General features: G+C 35.6%; 1 protein-coding gene across 8 annotated transcripts in view; it reads left to right on the plus strand.

Moving 5' to 3' along the window:
- The window catches only part of LOC106153078 (uncharacterized), a 42,435-nt gene extending 24,232 nt beyond the window's left edge, over positions 1-18,203 (plus strand). For 4 of the 8 annotated variants that reach the window (XM_086997070.1, XM_013526862.2, XM_013526861.2 and 1 more), the window contains 2 exons: positions 9,364-9,457; positions 14,245-18,203. In XM_086997070.1, the coding sequence (XP_086853196.1) occupies positions 14,352-16,097 (1,746 nt within the window). In that variant the 5' untranslated portion in view covers positions 9,364-9,457; positions 14,245-14,351 and the 3' untranslated portion in view covers positions 16,098-18,203. Of the gene's footprint in view, positions 1-6,683; positions 7,126-9,363; positions 9,458-14,244 lie in introns of those variants that run through there. The other 4 variants (XM_013526863.2, XM_013526858.2, XM_086997072.1 and 1 more) reach the window with 4 other exon arrangements.
- The last annotated feature ends 2,751 nt before the right edge of the window (positions 18,204-20,954 follow it).

Genomic DNA, 20,954 nt, shown 5'->3' on the forward strand with positions numbered 1-20,954 from the left:
TTACTGTTGATTCCTTAAATTGCATTGTGCCGTTATCGGTAAGCATGCATTGTCAGTGTATTTCTTTATTTGTTCATGCGTATTCCGCCAGATAATGACAGCGTATTCATTTTGGCTCTTCTCCGTTTCCCATTTACTGATTCCCTTTGATGCAGATACAGGTCTAGGTCGGAAATCAACATAATTGGACTGTTTATTTTCTTTTTCGTACATGTATATTTTTCCATAGTTCGCTTGGTGCATGTGTAGAGTTAACTGCCGATCCCTTGTTTTTTCTCCTTAAATAGTAAAAAATAAATAAAATTGTGTCTAGGCGGAAATTAGTCTGATCATAATAAGCATCTGAGGCTGTAGTGTTTTATACCGTTCACGCAGGAAGGTTGATACAGAAGAGTCGTGATTAAAGGTATATTTTAACCGAGCGTAGGTGGAGCGCGGATTCCCAATAACACATATAAACTACTTTTACTAGTTTCTTAAACGACTCAAATAAAGTCGACATGCCAAGAAATAAGCGAATTGCTCACTCCGTTAGCTATAAAAGATGTTTAAACTGCATCTTTTTTCAACATTTTGGTCGTAAATTTGACCTACTTATCTGCCCATTTATATATAGAACAAAAAGCAAGCTGAAAAAAGTCCAAATATCATTTTTCGGGTAAAATGAAAAGGCGCCTTCCGGTAATTCTCTTAGTTATATCATTTGAAACTGTATGGTGGCATTTGGCAGTCTTTGTGGCAAAAAAATGACTTAGAATGCATCTTCAGGAAAGAAAACGACAACATGCCTTTGGTTCACCACTGCATGAATTAAAAATAGGGACATGCCAGGGTATTTTGCATTATTTGCTGAGGTGCTGTTTTCATAAGGGTAGACTTCCTTGAACCCCACCCCACCCCTTTTTTATGTAAGCGTCTGTATATTCGCTAGCTTTGCTGTCTAGTTTGTATGCTGATTATCATATTCAGCGAATATATCCAAGGATACAATTAATAGGATAGAGCTGACTAAATTACCTTTTTGTTGGAATATTCGTACATGTATATTCGTCAGCTCTGCTAATTCAAAGGACAATTAAAACAGATACATTCAATTTTAATATCTAAAGACACGCAGTTCTGCATAATCTTTGTGGGATGACACATGTCTAATTAACGTGATTAATTGTCGTATTCATAGCATGGTCACACCTACGTGCACCTGCCAGAATTGTCCCCTCTCTATCAAGGTGTCAATCGCTAGTACTAATTAATTCCCCTTATTTCTGAGATCTATATCGCACTAGTTTGTGATATAATCGCCATTAAAAGGGCAATGAATAAGCACTGGGGTCATCTATGTGAGCCGGGTTTATTTCATTGCATTTTATTTCATATCATATCATGTCAATTCATAACATATCATATCATACCTTTTCTATTTTCTTTACTTATTCATATTTTTTATTTTCTATTTTATTTCAGTCCATTTCATTTCACAACATTCTATATATTTTATTTTATTTTTTATCTAATTTTTGTTTATCCACTGTCATTTCCCTTATTCTTGCATCTACCCTTTTTAAAATGATTGCTTACCTAAGATTTTAAATTTCATTTTTAAATACAAACACCAAATTTTATAGAAGAGAAATTATTATAACTCTTTATTTTATGCAAACAAATATGTTTACTGGAACTAAGTGCGATTCCTCGACAAATTCCATGACCAACAAATTAAAAACACAATGATAGACCTATTGATTAACTAGGTATTGTTCAGTAACAAAACGTTCGGAAATCTGAAGTATTTGAAAGGCATATCTTATAAAACATATAAGTAGACGCGCCAAAAGTCTGGAAATTACTCATCTGCAAAATGTCAGAAGGAAAAGAAGATAGAGAACAATGTCAAATCTAGGACCTAGTATAGGCCTGTTTGGCTATCTACAGGTAATGGAGAAAGGCCACGTTTTGTTTATATTGTCCTTAATTTTTATAAATTAAGACCTTAACCTATGTTTTATAAATGTACAAACTTCGGTGTTTTATAGGCTCATGAAGGCGGGTGATTTATATACCTCTGTGTTCACATGTTAAGTTAATAAATAAATAAATACTATATACAGTCCAAGTTATACAGGAAAAGAGTATAGGCAGCATTTTTATGAAGCAGAGCAAATGCATATCTTACTTGTTTCCGATAAATGTATCAATTTTGAAATTTGAAAGTAAGTTTTATAGCCGAAAACGAAATCTAGTGGTTTAAAACATAACTTGATGAGACGTTATTGGGGCCATTTGCTAAATAAGCCACTAGTGAAACCATCATTGAAAAGAATTATCTTTAACGTGATTAATCTGTGGCGATTGCTTACATATATATCGCAAAATCTAACATTTCTAAAAGTGACCGAAAATGCCCATGTGAAACGCACATCCTCTGCTTGAGATTATTGGATCAAAGGCTTTATATTTTCGTGAAGAAATAAACAACTTTAGCACAAAATGTTAGAGCTCACTGGACAAAAGGACAAGAAGAGGTTCACTAATTCTTGGGTACGTGCACTGTGAATGGTTATCAATCAGACAAAAACAAATGCAAGCAGGAAGCTAATTAGAAAAGAATGAGAAGTTAAGAAAATGTCTTGCATCAGAGCTTTAAAACCTTGGTAATGAGTTCATGCATTATAATTACTAATTCTAACAACATAAATCTAGGAGAGGAAAGCCACAATAGCAAAAGATATAACAAAAAAAACGGAGAATTTAGAGAATGGTACGACAAGAGAGGTTGTGCAAGATTAATATTTTTTCTATTCATGCCCAAGGGAGCAAGGACAGAAATGAAAGTGAACCTTTCAGAAATGCAGTGGAAGAGTTATGGTCGTTGGTTACGCAACGATGGTTGAGCTTTTTTATTCTTAATTCTTGTGCGTAAGTGACACTGCAGTTTTAGCACATGTAGTTATCTATCTCGAAAGCAAGCTGGTACAGAAGTCCCGGACGACATTTCGTTGTCAGTCTTTCCTCTGTACTCAATAACCCTCGAGTCACAAGTCTGAACATGGGACAGAGCACGTAACGCTGTAATTAGATACATATAACGGGCTCCCAACACCTTTTGGCAGCCGTGTCACCAAAAGTTCAGTGGCCGGTTTTATTGGTTATTGAATATTCAGACTACTGGAATAGCTGCAGAGTTCAAAATTGTAACCCGAGATTTTATGTACGTGTATTTGATAGCCGCCGACGTTTATCGGTGACTACGATTTTTTAGTGAATTCGATTACCGTGCTGACTTCAAAGTTTTGTTGTTTAAGGGAAATGCTAATTAACGTTTAAGTTGATACACTGCACCAGAATGTTTAGGGAAGTATACTTTCGGTGGCATTAATTCTGTGCGTCGCTCGACTCGTTAGATGCGTTGTCAACGCTCTTTGGGGGGGGGGGGGGGGGTGAAAGTGGTAAGGAAAGGACAATTCCTCTTGCTGTTATAAAATATGTTCATTTTATTGGCTATATTATTTTGGAAATGACAATTTTTCTATAATTATCAGCACCCCCTCGCCCTCATGTATTTTTATCCTAAATGTGCCAACGGCCCGTCACAGGTGCAAGTGTAGGGAGAGGCTTGTCACCAACCCTAATTCCCTGAACCGACGTCAATTTTATTCCCCAGTGCGTCTTGAGACAATGCTGCGTTTTAGGAGGGCAAGTCAAATGTGAGCCAATCAAATGCAAAAATTATATAAATACAATGTGTTACTCTCTCCCGGGTCACACATCACATCATTCGAAAAGGTGAATGCGTGCGAGTGAGGTTACCGCAGTGCAGTTGGACATCTTGTTATTTCGGGAAGACCAATGAACATGGTTCTACTATCCCGAATTCGCATGATTTAGATAACGCCATTGGTCGGGTCTAATGCACGGTGGCCAAAAATCAAACCTCCACTGGAAAGAAATGCAAATCTGAACCCATACTCTCCGAGGGTTGAATATTTTAGGGATTTTTTTTCCTCAGCTTTCGCTCTCCCCCTGAATATTGACTGAACGCATAATCACTTTGCACTGACATAAATTACTACTATTTTCATGGCGGTTTCGGTGCATCAGTATCGTGATAACGCTTCCAGTCATGAAATCCAGCAATACCGTCCTCCCCGTGAGCGCCCAGGTGAGGCATCGGGATATTATCTTTTGATTTTTTTTCCTATAGTGCCATTAACTTACTGTCAACAGTGAATGGATGGGTGGGTGGGTTAGGGGGGCCATCTCAACACTGTGTTTCCTGCCGAGAAAATTTCTACTGGGACAATCGTATTTGGTGTTTTTCTAGAGAACTAGCTGAGTTCAGTTATCGTAATTTGGCCACTAGTTTTTTTTTCTTCGGTAGATCTTACCCCGGCTTCATTTGATACATTCCGTATTAACATAGGTGTTTTTAACACAATCGGGTGCTGCTTGCTGTTAAACATCCTTCCACAGCATTTATTACTAATGACGGGCGCTTGAATTGCTGATTTGCCATAACTTTCTACTTTGGTCTTGTTGATCTTTTGAATGAGACGTTTTAAACTTCTTGGTTTCTATAATTTTATGAAAAGACAGTGGCGAGGATTGTTCATTTTTCAGTAAGTTTTCCACAATAAAAGGGACATGACCTATAAGTTATGACGAGCCTTGAAGTTTTTTTTTTTTTTTTTTTTTTTGTAATTTGCAGTATTGCTTAAATGAAATTGTCATCACCTTATCAAATGCTGCCTTCGATTATTGTTGGTGTTATTAGTATGTTGACATAAGTTAACTTCGATTTGGGTGAAGACGATTTTCATTTAATAGAAAATATGGCTGTCTTCCGTTTCTATAAAAGTAATGCAATGAGCTTTACAGCAACTGATGAAAAAATATAACCAAATTAAGCACAAAAGTAGACAGTTTTCAAAATTCAATAAAAAAAAAATAAATAAATGGGCGTTATTTGAACCTGGCGCTTTCCCTAACTAGATCAATTTGAATGTAATACGCCCTTAACATTTTGTCATAGTGTGTGACGTGGCTCTTTTCGTTTAACACAGTTAATTAGTTTACCCTAAAATACAGTTTTAAAATTGAGCCGTCAACACGCCATGTACTTCCACTACCAGTGGTTAGTTAGTTGGTTATTAATTAGTACTATTCCCACATACAATGCGATAAACGGGCAAAGCGATCCACGTTATTGTATACAAGTTTAACCAATTTTAACTTATATAGCCAAACAAAGTCTGATACGCGTAATAAACCTATGTCTCAGTCCTGCCTTGGTGTGACTTACGATCAGTACATTTCACTGACTCTTTGTCAAATCTCATGTCATTTTCTCGTGGTTCTATAATTATATTTGCATGCATTATTGTTAAGTTTTTAATTATTGATTGTTTACACTCATTATTATTTTGAATGAGCAGTCATCGTGATGTAAATTTACTGGTATGATATGCTTGAGTTGTGACCTTTTATGACTTTTGTTAAAAACATGTATAGATTGAAATGAAATGTCTACATGTCTCGTTTAATTCAAAATGTAGGTTGGCTTTTATTTCGTATTTCCTTGAGTTCACGAACATTTTAGTCCGAAGTTTGAAACTCATTTTCATACTATCATTTTTCAAAATCATGAAATATTCGGACAAACCAGTGTTTAAGTATATGTAAAATTGTGAAAGCTAGCCATTGAAATCCATGGGAAGACAAACAAATCGCAATTTATGCCGTGAAGGTAATTGCACTGAATGGCTCTGTCGCTCAGTACAAGATGGCGTGCAAGAATTGTCGATTTATTTGAGGTAAAATCCCTGCGGCAAGTTGAGAATGGCATCTAACGGATTTATGGTTGTGTATGCGGCGCATATTTGAATTAAGAGCAAGACGGATGGAAGTCAGTTTACCAATTCATCAGTTTTTTTTTTTTTTTTTTTTACATTCTATACAGCAGAAGCAATATCTTCCCTGAACGTTTGTATGCATTGCGGTAGCATTATGTAAAATTGACAGTTTTATTTACGGCTTCGTTTAAAACAGCTATTTAACGTGGCTCATTATTAAGCTTATTATCGGAATTATTATTATTATTTTTTTTTAATGTCTTTCTATGGACTCTACAATTCTCCAGTAAATAATGATGATGATGATTTTGTACAACAACGTAAAATAAAAAAAACCCTTCGTGTGGAAGTAAATAGATCAATGTTTTTGTTCAAGTTACGCAGAACTTTAAAATGTGTAACGTTTCGAGCAAAATACTTGTAGGGTTCCTATATATATATATATATATATATATATATATATATATATATATATATATATATAATGATTAGATGATGATTCAACTTGACTTTGTCGCATATAGCTGTTTGTCACACGCGGTTTATTCAACCATCTTGCGACCCACCACCTGCGTTGTGTTAAGTACATTTTCCAACTGATTGAGATATAAGTAGATTTTGATTGTCGTGTGTCGTGATAACGACCAACATGGTGCCAGGCCGGGATGACCAATTTTCTGTGGTATCCAAAGCAGGACAGTTGTTTTGTAACTCATCCTTGTGGGGGGGGGGGGGGAGGAGGAGGGGGATGAAAGGGGGCAGGGAGCCTTGAGATTTTCAAGGTGCCAGTTCTCAATGTTATTCAAACGCAATGTGTGCTATAATCTCGGTGTAGAATAACCAGACCAGAACCCGGGCTCGCATTCGTATGGATAAACAGAGAGTGAGAGTGAGACTGGTAAGCGGGTAGAAACATCATTTTCTACAGGTACCTTGAGACGCCCCCTGGTGTCATTCGGTGCGCCCTCGATGTGGGCATTTTGATGTGCTGGTCGAGAGTAGCGAGAGCACAGTGCGAACCAAGTACGAACCAAGTGGTTATACATGTTTGGGGCACTGGATAAAAATACGCGGCACTGCGGTTTAACTACACAACTCGTGTTAGTGGATAGACATAAACGACTGTTCTGCGTCTAGATGCGGTTGACTCAAAGTGTTGACGAGTTGGAAGGCTACAGTCACGTCTCAGACACCCATTTTCAGCGGGGCAGGACGGGCGATGATTTGGGGATGTTTCGACTTTCCTTCGAGGCAGTGGCTCAGAAAACATAAGTAGGTTGTAGTTTTTGTTTAAATTTTCAGTCGAGAGTTAACAATTGTGACGCATGACATGTGCAGAAGTCCGTGATTTTAATTCACTTTAATTTACAAATGGATATTATATGCACACCGAGTATCACCGTGTCACATATTTCTGGCCGCAGATCATGAGACCGTATTTTGTTCATACATCAGGTTTTCAGTTTGAAACAGAATCGTGAAGGGTATTTCATTTTGTTTGTTAGATGTCCTGTTTCTTACATGACTGAGTTTTTGTGTTGAAGCTTTTTACATTGTACGAGTTCCTGAAAAACATACTCATTGTGCTCGATTGGTTATATATTTATTTGTACAGTCGCATTAACGTACTGGGAAAGGATGCTCATTTTAATCAACACTGACAATAAGGGTATTTATATTTTGGGTATATGCATTGATAATTTATATATTAACATAGGACTTCGGACATCTACTTGTACGCTGTTTGCAATGAAATATTTCTAATATGTTTCCAATATAGGCTTTTTAGTGTTGTAGTTTTAAACACTGATTATTGTTGGGTTCACTTTGCCGCATTTTTTGTCTAGCTTTTATCATTTCGTATGCCTAAAACATTAATTAGTTCATGCATAAGACTGTCAATTATATGCACAGCCTTAAAACTGATGGTAGATTAAAAAGGACGTTGCTCCCATTCAAAGACATAAAAGTAACTTACAGTGTTGTTTTTAAAATGCATCACATTTGGGGAAATTAGTCTGACGTTAAACAAGAAATGTGAAAAAGAAAAATATAAAAAAAAAACGAAACAAGTATAATGTTGGAACCAGCAACACGTTGTATGGTTTCAAAGTAGAATTGTTTGGTAAAAACAGAAATGCCGTGAAACTTAACTGATAACCGGTATTAGATAAAGGTGCATAGATGATACGAAAACCATTACATATAGGCCCATCAACGCCTTTACTGGTACCAGTTTTTGTCTATTTGTCAAATGGAAAGATAAAATGTATATTTCATAAGTACTCGTCTTTTTATTTAGTTAGGAACAGGTCCTATATAAGCCATGATTTTATCTCTAAAACTGTGTAACTTACACAGTTTCATTGTTGTATGACACTCTTGTAACTTACAAGCAAGATATTAATAGGATTAGAGCCATTGGTAAAATGTGCTAAAACCAACTCTAATAATAATAATAATAATAATCAGTAAAAACGTGTACTAATGATAAGGAAGTATCCAAGTTTAAAGGTTGTCAATGAATTGAATGACATATATCCCAAATGAGACACAACTAGAAAATAATATTTATAAAACTTAGTACAACTAATATAATTAAGAAAATATGAAGATACCGTTGACCTTAAATTACATTTATTGTTGTTTTAAGAACTGTGTTCTTTGTAAATATTTGCTTTTAACTGCAAAACTGTAAATACTTTGATGACTTTTTTACGGGAGACATAATATATCTAATAATACATTATATATTTTTAACCAGTTTCAGCGACAAAGTTTTTAATAGGTGTTGGATTTCACAATTGCTTCTTTTACTTGTGGGAATTGTAGGGAACATGATATGACTATAAACTAAAAATAATTTTGAGGAAATTCATATCTTACCCAAGCCTGGTTGAAAAAGATTCTTTTGCGTGCGGGGGGGATAGCTCAGGTCCCTTTTAATTATATGTATATTTTCATGTTTATCTTATTCAACATGTTTTTATATATTCCATCATAGGGAGTTTTTAACTCCCTATGATGGAATATATAATTTCATTTTTCTGCATATTATCGCTAATATTTATTTCAAAGAAAAAGGTGTTTAGTGGAAATGCACTGCCACGTTACTATTCGCCATCAACTTGAAAATTAACTGATTCTTGCAGAAAAGTTTCCTTATATGATCAATGACATTTTGAGAAAACACAATGTCAAGTTTTCTATACCAATTTACACCAGCAAATTCGCATTTTAGGAATTCTCTCTCTTTGTCTCTTTGATCTTTTTCATGCAGCAATATAGATCTTAAAACCGCAGGTGGCCAGAAAGTTATACCTTAAATGTTATCCGAAGGCTGCATTCTTTCAGTGCCATCCCAATGAAACGTACGTAACCGTTATACCCGCTCCTTTACATTGCGCGCACAACTTTTCGCAATAAACTTGTATCAACCAAAATGTACATGAATAGGACGTGGATCACGCGGGCCCTAATCGATACCTTACGTGTCCTTTGCTATCAATTTCAGTGCGTTTACCTGCCAGAGCCTGATTGTAATCGCTACGCGTCTGGCGTGGAGGGGCTGGAAAGAAAGATAATTACAGCGTCTTAACTAATTGAAGGTAAGTTCACCACGGGTGACGGGGAGCTTAAGTGCAAAATTTCGTGTGCTTCACCATCTTTCCATTACGGATGACAACACTATCGCAGCTTTAGATGATTCAACGCCAAGTTTAATGTTAACGACTATTTTTATTTTTAATGCCGTCTTATGTCAGATAATCTAATATTACGCAACCACTTTTCTATAGCATGTCATGGTTCCATAGCTTTGTATTGTGCGTAAAATGCATGCAGTGAATTATTTATTTCATGATGCATTTTTAAAGCGTATCATAGCTGACCTTGAGAAGTAGAGATTAATGTCCAAAATATTATTCATGCTTTACGTAGAATTACCCACTCTTGTGTACATAAATCAGATACTTGCCGGTTTATCCGGTTATGCCGTTTAGTTTCATTTCACTTTTAAGGTTTTCTTTTTCTTCTGCACGTTTAGCTTATCCGCTACATTCTGACTATGCGAAATGGCTGTTTCCTAAACGTGTTCTTCTATGTAAAAAATTCAATTAAACAGCGGCAATATTCTCTTAGATTTAAAACTAGTAATAAAGTCTGAAAATAAATGCTCGCAAACTTTGATATAATCTATAGCAAGTGAAAGAAAGTGTATAGATAATTAGCTACGGTGTTTTTGATAACTTTTTTTTAATTGCGTTGTCACTAAATTTGTAATAATACCGTTAAACCAGTTTGGGGACAGTAAGACTCGGCATTTGTCAAAGATGTTTTTTTCAGCAGTAACAGCAGTAGAATTGCTGTATCCTAATAATGCCAGTCATTTGCTAACTCTTAAAGTACTCTTCAAACGTACCGAGTGACCCCATCCTGTGGGCATCTGACGCTGTTAACATCAAGAGATGAAACTAAGCAGTAAAGGGGCCAACTGCGTCCATTTGCATCGAGCCGTATCTCCGAGCATGCGTGCTGGTGTGCACTTAATTGTCCATGTCATTTTAGTACAATTTTTGTCAGTTTCCTTTACATAACGCTCAATTAGTAGGGCTAAGATAAGACGGCTAAATTCACGGTTTACGTGTGGGAGGACATTATGAAGGCATGGCGCTTGTCACAGCTGGCGGACCCGAAGTAAAGACGAGAAAAAAAGAGCATCAGTACCATACAAAACGATCGTTAGGCACGCTTGCGATCATCAAACGATACGAATAACTCCGAATGTCTTCCAAACTTCGTGGGCTCATGTATCATCGGTTATCTTAGTTTTTTGTCATAGCGCTCGGGTACGCCACTTAGTTTAGCCTTGATTGAATCTGCGTTATATTCAGTAATAATCCCAGGTCTCAACGGCAAGGCGGAATCAACTTTTGCTTAAGAATGAGTAAACCAACAAAAAAATAACATTTCTTGTAGTTTGAAGCAATGGAAGAGGAGAAATTGTCATAGTATACTCAGAATAGAGGAGCGGTATTGAATAAATAATAATGTGTTACAACTTGCAAAATATTTGAGTCCACTTATGCTCGGCGGTGCTTGGTATTTTTTATTACTCTCTCCAAAAATCAAACTAAAGTTACTCAACAGATCAAAAATAGTTGATATGTCGTAGTACATGTATTTTGATAAATATATTTACTAGAATAATTTTTTTATTGCGAGGTTTTAAAACTAACGCAGTCAAGCTTTGGGCTTTGATATTCCCCTTTTCTTTGATATGATAAACATATCCAGCGGTATAAAGAGTACACAATGTCACCTTTTTGAGTTTTACCCGTTTCTTAATATTCTATATGTAGTATGTACACAATTCATACAACAATTCTGAAATTGTTTTGAAAAATGATTTTATTTGATTAATTTGATAGAAATTATGTAGTCGCCGTTTTCATACTTCTAACGTTAACGCAACAAATTTATTTGACTTATGAAACCTATAAAACGGAACATTTGGGTATTAGTTCTTGAAAAACTATTCTCTCGCTAACAAAGCGAAACCAGATACACTCCTGCGCACTTTTAGCCCCTCCCCCCCTCCCATACACACGATTGTTATGCCTAATCATTACACATGGACGTACAAGTAAAGATTCACAAAAACACACGAACAAAGAGGCGCGAGAGCACGCGCACAGCGACACGCGCGCGCGCACACACACACACATACACAAAGACAGCGAGAGAGAGAGAGAGAGAAATACGTGCGCGCAAGCGTAAAAACACACTGACTCCATTTTAATGTTTGCACCTCGTTGGAATTGAAAAGGAAAATATTTGTGCTGTGAATCATCAACATGTCGGTTGCGTATAAAGGTGGCTTTGTGACGATGTGCTTTAAATACCAATACATTAAACATTCAGTGCACAATTGCTCCTTGTGATATAATCCCTGCAGACTACTGTATAGTTATCAAATATATGACATGAAAATAAGATGATTTGACACAATTGATATGTAGGATAAAATGTCAATAAATAAAATGGATTTAATAAAATTCAATTCTAAGGAGAGTTAGCCTAAATAAAACTGAGCCATAATTATTTGGAGTATATTTTTATAAAGTCAGTTTTTTTAATTAAGTAAAAATTAATCAGTCTTTTATAGAAGACATAATGTGTTCTCAGAAATCCCCCTTTTCTGGATTTATTTATTTAATTACTTCGACGTTTTTAAACATTCTAGTAAAAATTAGATTATTTTTTACTGAACAAAACAGCGCATTAAAATTACTAAATATTTGTACATAGCGATATGATTTGTATTTATAAATATATGTTGGTACTTTTCCTTATCTATTTGTCTATTTATTTATTCATTTACCAATTTATTTTTTTTTATTTATTTGATATTATTTTGTTGCTTATCGTCATTCATTCAATCACTGTTTGATTTCGATATCCATGTATTTTTTATTAAATGTAATTGATTCTTTGGCCTAGTAAATTTCTCTCGTTCTAAATTAAGGCCGTTTTCTAGCTATTTCCTACCTGCAAAAGATGGTATTCACAAATTTGAAAATTAAAATATTTTGACACAGAAGACTGAGAAACCTGACAACAGAAGTGACTTAATTGATGTCAGGACGTTTTGAAGAATTAAGTTCCAAACCAATTTATGATACCTTTTTCTTTATACTTTATGATGATTGTGACACCTACTTTCTTACTCATACTGTAAAAGGCGGCATTTGCACTGATTTTGACTTGAAATACGAATGCGCGTTAAAAATAATCCGATGCAGCTTTGTTTTAAAACTAACACCATTAGAGATTTACTATTCCATTAATTTTTCTTGTGATGGAGTGGCATCGCGATTCCAATTTTTTATTTATATATATCCGGTTACTTTTAATTTAATTAGATAATTTAAATTACGTAATTACCAATGCTTACGGAAATGGAGAAAAATATGTTAATGTTTTTCCAAGTAACATTACTGCGTAAGTTAAGATTTTGTCGCATCAAAAAAAATGTTTCTACAATATTTTTATCACCCAAAATATGTCCATTGATTGCCTTCAGACTTGCTCTTTCTAAACAATAAAATTTCATTCAAATGCAATAATATCTGTTATCCATATCATTTCAATATTTTAGCCATTTCTGATGAAAAGATGAGAGCAACAGAGACAAATCTCTTTTAAATCTGAAAAGACAATTCAAAAGAGGAGACCTAGTAATTAATTACATAATAAGGTCACAAAGTACGAAGGTGAGGACCCTATGCCTTTGTTGTTATGGTGCCTCCATCGCGTGAAGTCTCCCCATTACTTATTCTGACAAAAACAATATAAAAAGATATAAACTTCAGTGACAAGGAAAACATCGAGATGGTGTTGTCTTCAACAATATTAAGGACTTTTTAAAGGATGTCTTTTACAATAGAATTTTTTTATCCTAACGCAGCGTTATTTACTTGGGGTCGTTTTTCTTTCTTTTTCTCTTTTTTATTTTTGCTAATATAAAATAGTATTTTATATTTTTGGAAAGTAATTAAAACTCATGACAACATAACTTGTTATTTTACTTTCATGTATTTTCAAAAAAAAAAGTCACACGATTCCACAATGATTTTCTTATCAATGTCATTGATATCACTAATGATAAATGAATTAAATACAGGATTTTTTCATAACGTTTAAATAGTTCCTTATAATGAATATTATTCAACAACGACCCTTAACTGAATGGTTATATTTCAAATCGTTGGCAACACACATCGTGAGAAAATCAACGACTTTAAGACACTTAATTATGTCTTCACAAGTTGAGATGTAATTTCCTCTATGCATAATTCTCTTCTAATGACTACCTGTTGTAGTGACCAAGGGGGCGGGGGCATTCGGTGCACGAAGCGGCCTTGTGGTGTGACATATCCTCATAAATTATAGCATAAAACTTGATAAGCTTTGATGGCCCTTGCTCTTTTAGTTCAAGCCCCCCTTCAGGCAGACAAGGTTTAAGGTTCGTTTAAGGGGTTACGGGGTTGCTCCGGTACGTGTGTCGCAAGAGCAGGCATGTTTTTGTCCCTCTCTTTTTTGGTAAAATTGGAAGATTTTCAACCCGCGATCCTTTTTAATAATATCTTATGTAATGGATACCCGGGTATATATCTATGTTTCATATCAAACGTGTTTTTTTTTCTAACATTTCTATCATCTTCGGAGCGTCTTTTGTACTTTTCCTTTACTGCCATTGGGCTGATGATGGGTTGCACGCAATACTATATAGAGGTCGGGTTGGTTGTATCGGCGTGCACGCAACTACAGGGCTTGCACTGATTGAATTCGGTGTAAAATGACTAGGTTCATTCAGTTCGTTTATATTTTGCAGAGACGACACACACACACGGTCACCAGAGAAGAGGGGCGACGGACTAAGGCCCCAAGAGGAAGAAGGCGGAGGGAAGCCACGAATTGCAGGGCGGAGCGGACACAGCGATGTTTCAGCCACCCCCTCACTTGTGCACAAACGGCTCCGTCCCCCCACCGCTGCCGCCTAGGATGATTCTCACCGGTGGCTTCAACCACGGCGACCCTTACCGCCAGCCGTACGTCTGGGGGGCTGCACCCCCTTCTCGCCCTCCTTGGCTTCACTTCGAGGACGCTCCACACGGGGGAGACCTCCGCTTCAATTCGCCCACATTCCGATGCGATCGTCTCAAAACGTTCATGGTGGATAAAAAACTGTTTCAGTGTCCGCATTGTAAGTATGTCACGGACCGAAAAAACAACTTGAAACGACACGTAGCGACTATGCACGATATCTGCACAAAACTTCTAGAATGCTGTGACCAAATTTTCCCAAATAAGGCGTCTTTGAGGGATCACGTTGTTAGGTGTCACAGAGACGGCTACGAGTGTCGCCTGTGCGGACGCAACTTTTGTCGCAAGGCGCTCCTGAAGAGACACATCACTGTGCACAGCGGGAAAAAAGACTTCGTTTGTTCGTTCTGCGGGTACGCAACTAGCCACCGCAGCAACTTAGAGAGACATAAAAAACGCCACACCCAGGCGAACCAAGGGGGCGGAGGTGAGGATGCGGAATCGAAACACTCCGACAACATTGATATTCTGAACGATGACTCAATGGATGAGGACGACGATATCAGAGAGGAGATAAGGAGCGCGGGCCCCATGCACAGGACGACCCTAAAACCGACGGGGAGAGAGGCAGCGTCGCTCTTTCGGCCCTTTGAGACAAATGACAACGAGCAAAGGGAAAACAGGGACTACGACACCGACTCCAATCCCTCCTCTCCAGAGATTTGTGAAACGCGGGCTGGCCCCAACTCACTTCTTTATAGGCACAAAAAGTATCGCTACATGGCCGTGCTTAAAGATAAAGTCTCCGACACGGAGTGTGACATTATGCCGTCAACGATTCAACATGCCGATGGCGCAAGGGAGGAGGAGGAAGAGAAAAACAGTGAGCCCTCCCCTGCTTTACTGCAAGCAGAAAGGGCTGGAGCGCATGAGAAAGCCCCCGTTGTTTTCAAAGAAAAAGAACAATTAGGACCTATCCCAAGCAGTGTAGCTCCTCAGAGAAATGATGACATAATTACAGTTTCGAAAAATACGGAAAACAAGACGGTTGATATTGAAAAACCGTCATCTCCTGACCGACGGAAAGTTAAGTCGAGCCCTGTGAAGGAGAAGGAATCTGGATTTCAGATAAACAATTTACTGAAGGACGATAAAAGTTTTACAACAACGTTTCATCATTACATCGATCAGCATTTCAACCATAAAGACCATACAACGAGGAAAACGATGGAACCATCGTTCTCGCTCCTAGATAACGATTTAAATAGCGAACAGCGTTTACACATGGCTCGGGAGAGAAACCTATACGGGGGCTTAACTATGGATTACCAAAACCGCCATTTTGGCGACCTAATTGGAAGAACTAGTGCGCATTTACATAAGTTTCGATACAATGACACTGCTAACCCGAGTCTTTTTCATGCTTCTCGGGACGGCTACCCTAGCTCGCTCTACGATGCAGGTAGCTATGGTCACCATTCACAGGGATTGGTAATAACGGCTTTTAGGTGCGACCTGTGTTCCAAAATTTTCAGAGATCAGCTAGAATTACGTGAACATTACGAGCAGCATCATTTAGTGGGGCGAGGCCCTTTTCAAAAACCTGTTCGACTTTTAGCGACGGTTCAGATTTGCGACTAACATTACAGTCAGCTGATTCATTGTTCGGTGTCGGTTAGGACGTGCACAGATACACGTAGCTTTTATGTCGGGTATAATTTGGTTGGTTTCATTACCTATATGCTTAACACTAAGTTCCTTTCACGCCTCGGTTTATCTTTGAACAATTTACCTGAGATCTCATAGTTTGGAAACAATGACAAAATATCAATGAACGCACATGACTTGGTTATTTCAGATGTTTGGGATCTTCCAAAGGCCAGAGTCTAGTTTCACAAGCATTATAAAATCAAATACTGGCCTTTATCTAAAAGTTATAGTTAAGTTTAATTCTGGAGTCCAGTGAACACATATGTCTAACGTTTAGAACACTTCTAAATTTTTGTTAAACAGGTCATTTTAGTGGATTACCATACAAGTCGGTGCCACAAAATAACTTTAGCCCAAAATTAATCTCTAATTTAGACGACAAATTTGGTCTTTAGTTCAAAACCTGCTTAAATAACATATTGGCTTAAACATTAGTCGTTACACAGTAACTTGGTATATTTGGGGTCAAGAAAAACTGTGATTTTCGGTTTAAGAATTAATATCAATTTTTGAATCAAATTCTACCGTGAATCGGTCCCAGGTTTTATTCTTTATTCGTTCGAATTTAGTCACTGGCGATGATCTTCTCTTCTGTTTTAAAAATTATATATCAACAGTTTTTGCTCAGAGGAACGGTTTCCTTGGCCATTTGTACTGTTAAATGCGTATTTTGATCCTAGCGAGTGCGAAGAAACATTCGAAGAATGCCAGTATGGTATGCGCAACGTACCTTTCCTGTTACCTCAACATAAGTATTTTTCCGTAAGAAATAATCAAAATCTAGTGGTGCTACACCTATTTATTGTAACTGCTGTTAGTGTACTGTAACTTTTTAAAATAGCAAATCATTACGATTGAGAGGAATCAAAATGTTATGAAATGGCTATCAAGTGAATTTGTCAAAGTGTTAATTTTTTATGCAATGATGTATTCGTTTAAAATACTTTTAGATGGATGTTTATTTGCACAGTAAGTTTTTTAAGCATGCCACATCATTGCTTCCAAAGGGGTGTCCTTCTAGTGGTAAAATATAAAATGTAATATAAGATATATACTTGAACTTTTGTTATGTGTCACGAGTTCATGCACAGAAGGGTACTTTAGATCAAATGAAAATTCCTATTGGCTCAAAATAATTGTTACCGGTACCATTCACTTTATATAATTTCAACTGAACATGTATAGCAATAAGTGCCAATGTTTATCGCTATATGTTGTAATTTGTGTGACCGTGTACCTAACTTACGCCCGTTAAAATGTAAGTATTGTGTCTATCATTGTCGCAAACATCAAAGCAGAAATACCGACATTGTACTTTATTGGAATCTAAAGGACTTTTGTTAGTGCAATAAAACCTTCAGGCAGGATATTTCCCTGTGTGTTGCGACTATACCATCAATTGTTAAATAGAATCAAAGGCAAATGCACAATCATTAGCATTCGATGCTAAAATGCACAGATACGTTTTCAGTGCTCTACAGAAGTATTATTGTATGCACATGGATAATAATGAATTTCATAAAAATATTTTGAATGTTATTGTTTCAATGTTAGAATATTTGTTGGGTATGTTTTACACTACTGATGACACGGTCTGAAACCATCTTTGTTGTTACTTCAGAAGTGAAGATAAGTCTTGCTGACACAGGGTGTTTATATGCATTTTTTCTCTACTTCAGATACTCTCTATTCGAATGTTGCTAAGTCTTAATTTTTTTTAATAATTCCCCAAAGAACACATGAGTTCGAAACTGATATTTTGTTTTAATTTCATAATCTTGGAGATTAATCGTTACGTATTTATCTGAAGTACATTGACTTCTTATACCAGACCTGAAAAATTGCAAGCCTGTTGCAATAAGTGGACTTTATATTCTTGGAACATTTTAACTTTTTAACTGTTATGGGTATTTGTTTGAGCATATCCTGAGGAAAGGCTTGTGTTGAAAACATTTACCTCGATACTGTAACTGGCTCATTTTCAAATATTATCCCTGTTGGTTTCCTTTCGTTGTCAATAAAATTTATGTGGAAATACTTGATGTCTCTTCTTAGATTATAATTAATTTTTTGTTTATTCTTCGCCACTTCAACTGTTATACCGACGGAAATGATTTTCATCTACATTTCAAATAGCTTGACAATAACAATCATTTATAAATATATATTTTTATTTAAATGTATGAGATATGTATAAAACGGATCCATTATCTAATATGTCACAGTTTCTATCAAATACGTTGAAAATTCATAAAAAGATATTATATATCTGGAAAGTGTATACAGAAAGATGTGTAATAAACCCGTGTGTTATCAAACAGTACATTCCAGAAACCTTGAAGAATAAAAAAACCTTTCAGATATATTATATGAGTTTGAAAATGTCCCAAAGTCATAAGTTCCACGTAGATATCCTGCAAAAGTAATTATTTTACCAATTCATACCTTAAACAATAAAACAACTCAAATAGAAGTATCTTATGTCTAAATTTTCTTTTGAAATGTACTGAAAGCACGGTCTCATTAAAAATGAAATTTGAAATTTAAAATGGTATAAAACATCGAATCCAATCGCGGGGAATTCGAGCTATGACTCGTTAGTTGAATTTTTTCTGAGGAAAATTACATTTTGCCCCAAATTACCTTACCTTAAATAAAATATATAATAAAATATGTATACGATAAAAAGTTTTCAATGCACAACTGAATTTGAATTCTAGGTATATAAAGAAAAAATCTCTTTTACTCTAATGCAGTGCTGCTTAGGGCCTATATCTTTTTTATTGTCGTTTTATGAAACTATAGGACTTACTGGGTGATCTGTGTAAATTTTAAATTATTTAAAACTATTTAAATTATTTTTCTCATCATTGAAATGTAACCTATGAAAAGAGCAATAAACAAATTCCATCAAGTTTTCTTCATATAATGATTACATAGATGTATGTTCTGCAAACACTCGCATTTATAAAATATTCTGGCTAAAATTTGTGAAATCTTCATGGACTGAACCGCGTCCTTTTTGCAGGAAATGCGTCTATTATTTCACTAATATAGCAAAGTGTGTCGCCCTGGTCTCAAAAATTAATGCGACGAGTAGTTTAGTTAAAGAAATTTTTTCGTTTTATTATCTTTAATCCTCTGATTTAACACAAACAATTTGCCTGGTCGTCCCTTTTATATGTTTTTAAGATATGAGTTGTGCTAAAATGGTATTCCGGCGTAAATTTCAATAATAACAACGCACAGACCTGATTATCAGACTGCTGGATATGTACTATATTCGATCTATATGTTTTTCTAAAGTATTCTACATTGAAAAATTAAATATACGGAACGCTTAGGGTCTGTAATATTGAATTATTTGAAACAATTCATTGCAGATTATTAACGTCACTGACACTGTGAAATGAACTAACAAAAAGAGAAATAAAAAAGTATTTCATGAACTCCATTAACAATTGATAGAAATATATGTAGTTAAGTTATTCTTTTTTACCCCCTCCCCCCAAAGAACTTGCAAATACCATTCACACTATTAAATTTTAATGTATCACGTTTTGATTTGTTTAAGATGCATATGTAAAACGGTACCTATATAAAAAACTGCATACACGGTTATTGTTGAGCATTTTCACTAGCTATGTATTTTACTTGTTAACAGTTATAACAAAAATTAACTTGTATTTACAAGCCAGTCAGCCGACGAAATATTGGCTGGGAAATATACATACGCTATTCATCTATCATTTGTAACTTTATTCATTTAATATTGCAAGTATGGGTAGCAAAGAATGACATTTTGTAAACCTTTAAAAGTTTGTGTTACCTAAAATTCTCTTTATTCAATATTACTTTTAAAAATTTGTACTGAGCAGTTTCAGTATTTTGTACGTTTGCATGTTTGTTTGTATGAATAGGATGTGAACAAGCTTGTACGTGTCTGTATATTTTAATGTATAATGTATATATGCATGAATGTATGTATGTAGTTTTGATGTAACTTATCTAATAGTTATTTACATATCTCATTGTTTTTGTACGAAAAATGTAAAATTTCGACCATTTGTTTGTAGTTTACATAGAAGTCACTATAGTTATTAATAATGTCCACTGCTGGACCCCACTCCCCTATAATATGATACATTGTTGTGAGTTGTTAATGTGCTTCGGTTCAATATTCTAAACTTGTTATCTTAATGATATGATTGACATGTTTTCACTTTTTAATGAGTGCAATGTGTATCTGAACAACACCGACAAATAAACATTCAAAATAGACTTAAACGTGGCAGTGGTTATATCTTTGGTTTAATATAAAACTTTATATCCTTGACTTTCTTTGGTTCTGTTTTGAAAAAAAATCTGCTCTACATCTTCCGCCCAGTTACCCTCATGAATAATTACTCTCATTATCAAGGGTTATTTCAACAGACTAGGATGTTGGATAATGTGTACATATGTGGAACTGAAAGCCTAGGATGCATTTTAATGATTATTTTTCTGTATACATTTTCACCAGCTCAGCTCCGTGTAAAAGCTATGAATAAAAACTATAACATACAATAAGTAAACAGCCAATGGTTTACCACCTATCCCTGCTTTATCAGGGTCACAAGTTTAAATATAGATTTTTTGCATGTCTAAATGATATTTATTTTCATTTTTCCGCATACTCATTTTATTTTTGACCTTTAACCTAGAATGTGTTAGGAAAATGAGGTACATCTGAGTGATGCTTGAGCATGAATTATAAACGCCCTATTTTTTCCTGTTTGCCATGTTCAA

Source organism: Lingula anatina, chromosome 10, assembly GCF_051362555.1.
Source record: "Lingula anatina isolate TDL-2025a chromosome 10, LinAna3.0, whole genome shotgun sequence".
Lineage (NCBI taxonomy): Eukaryota > Metazoa > Brachiopoda > Lingulata > Lingulida > Lingulidae > Lingula > Lingula anatina.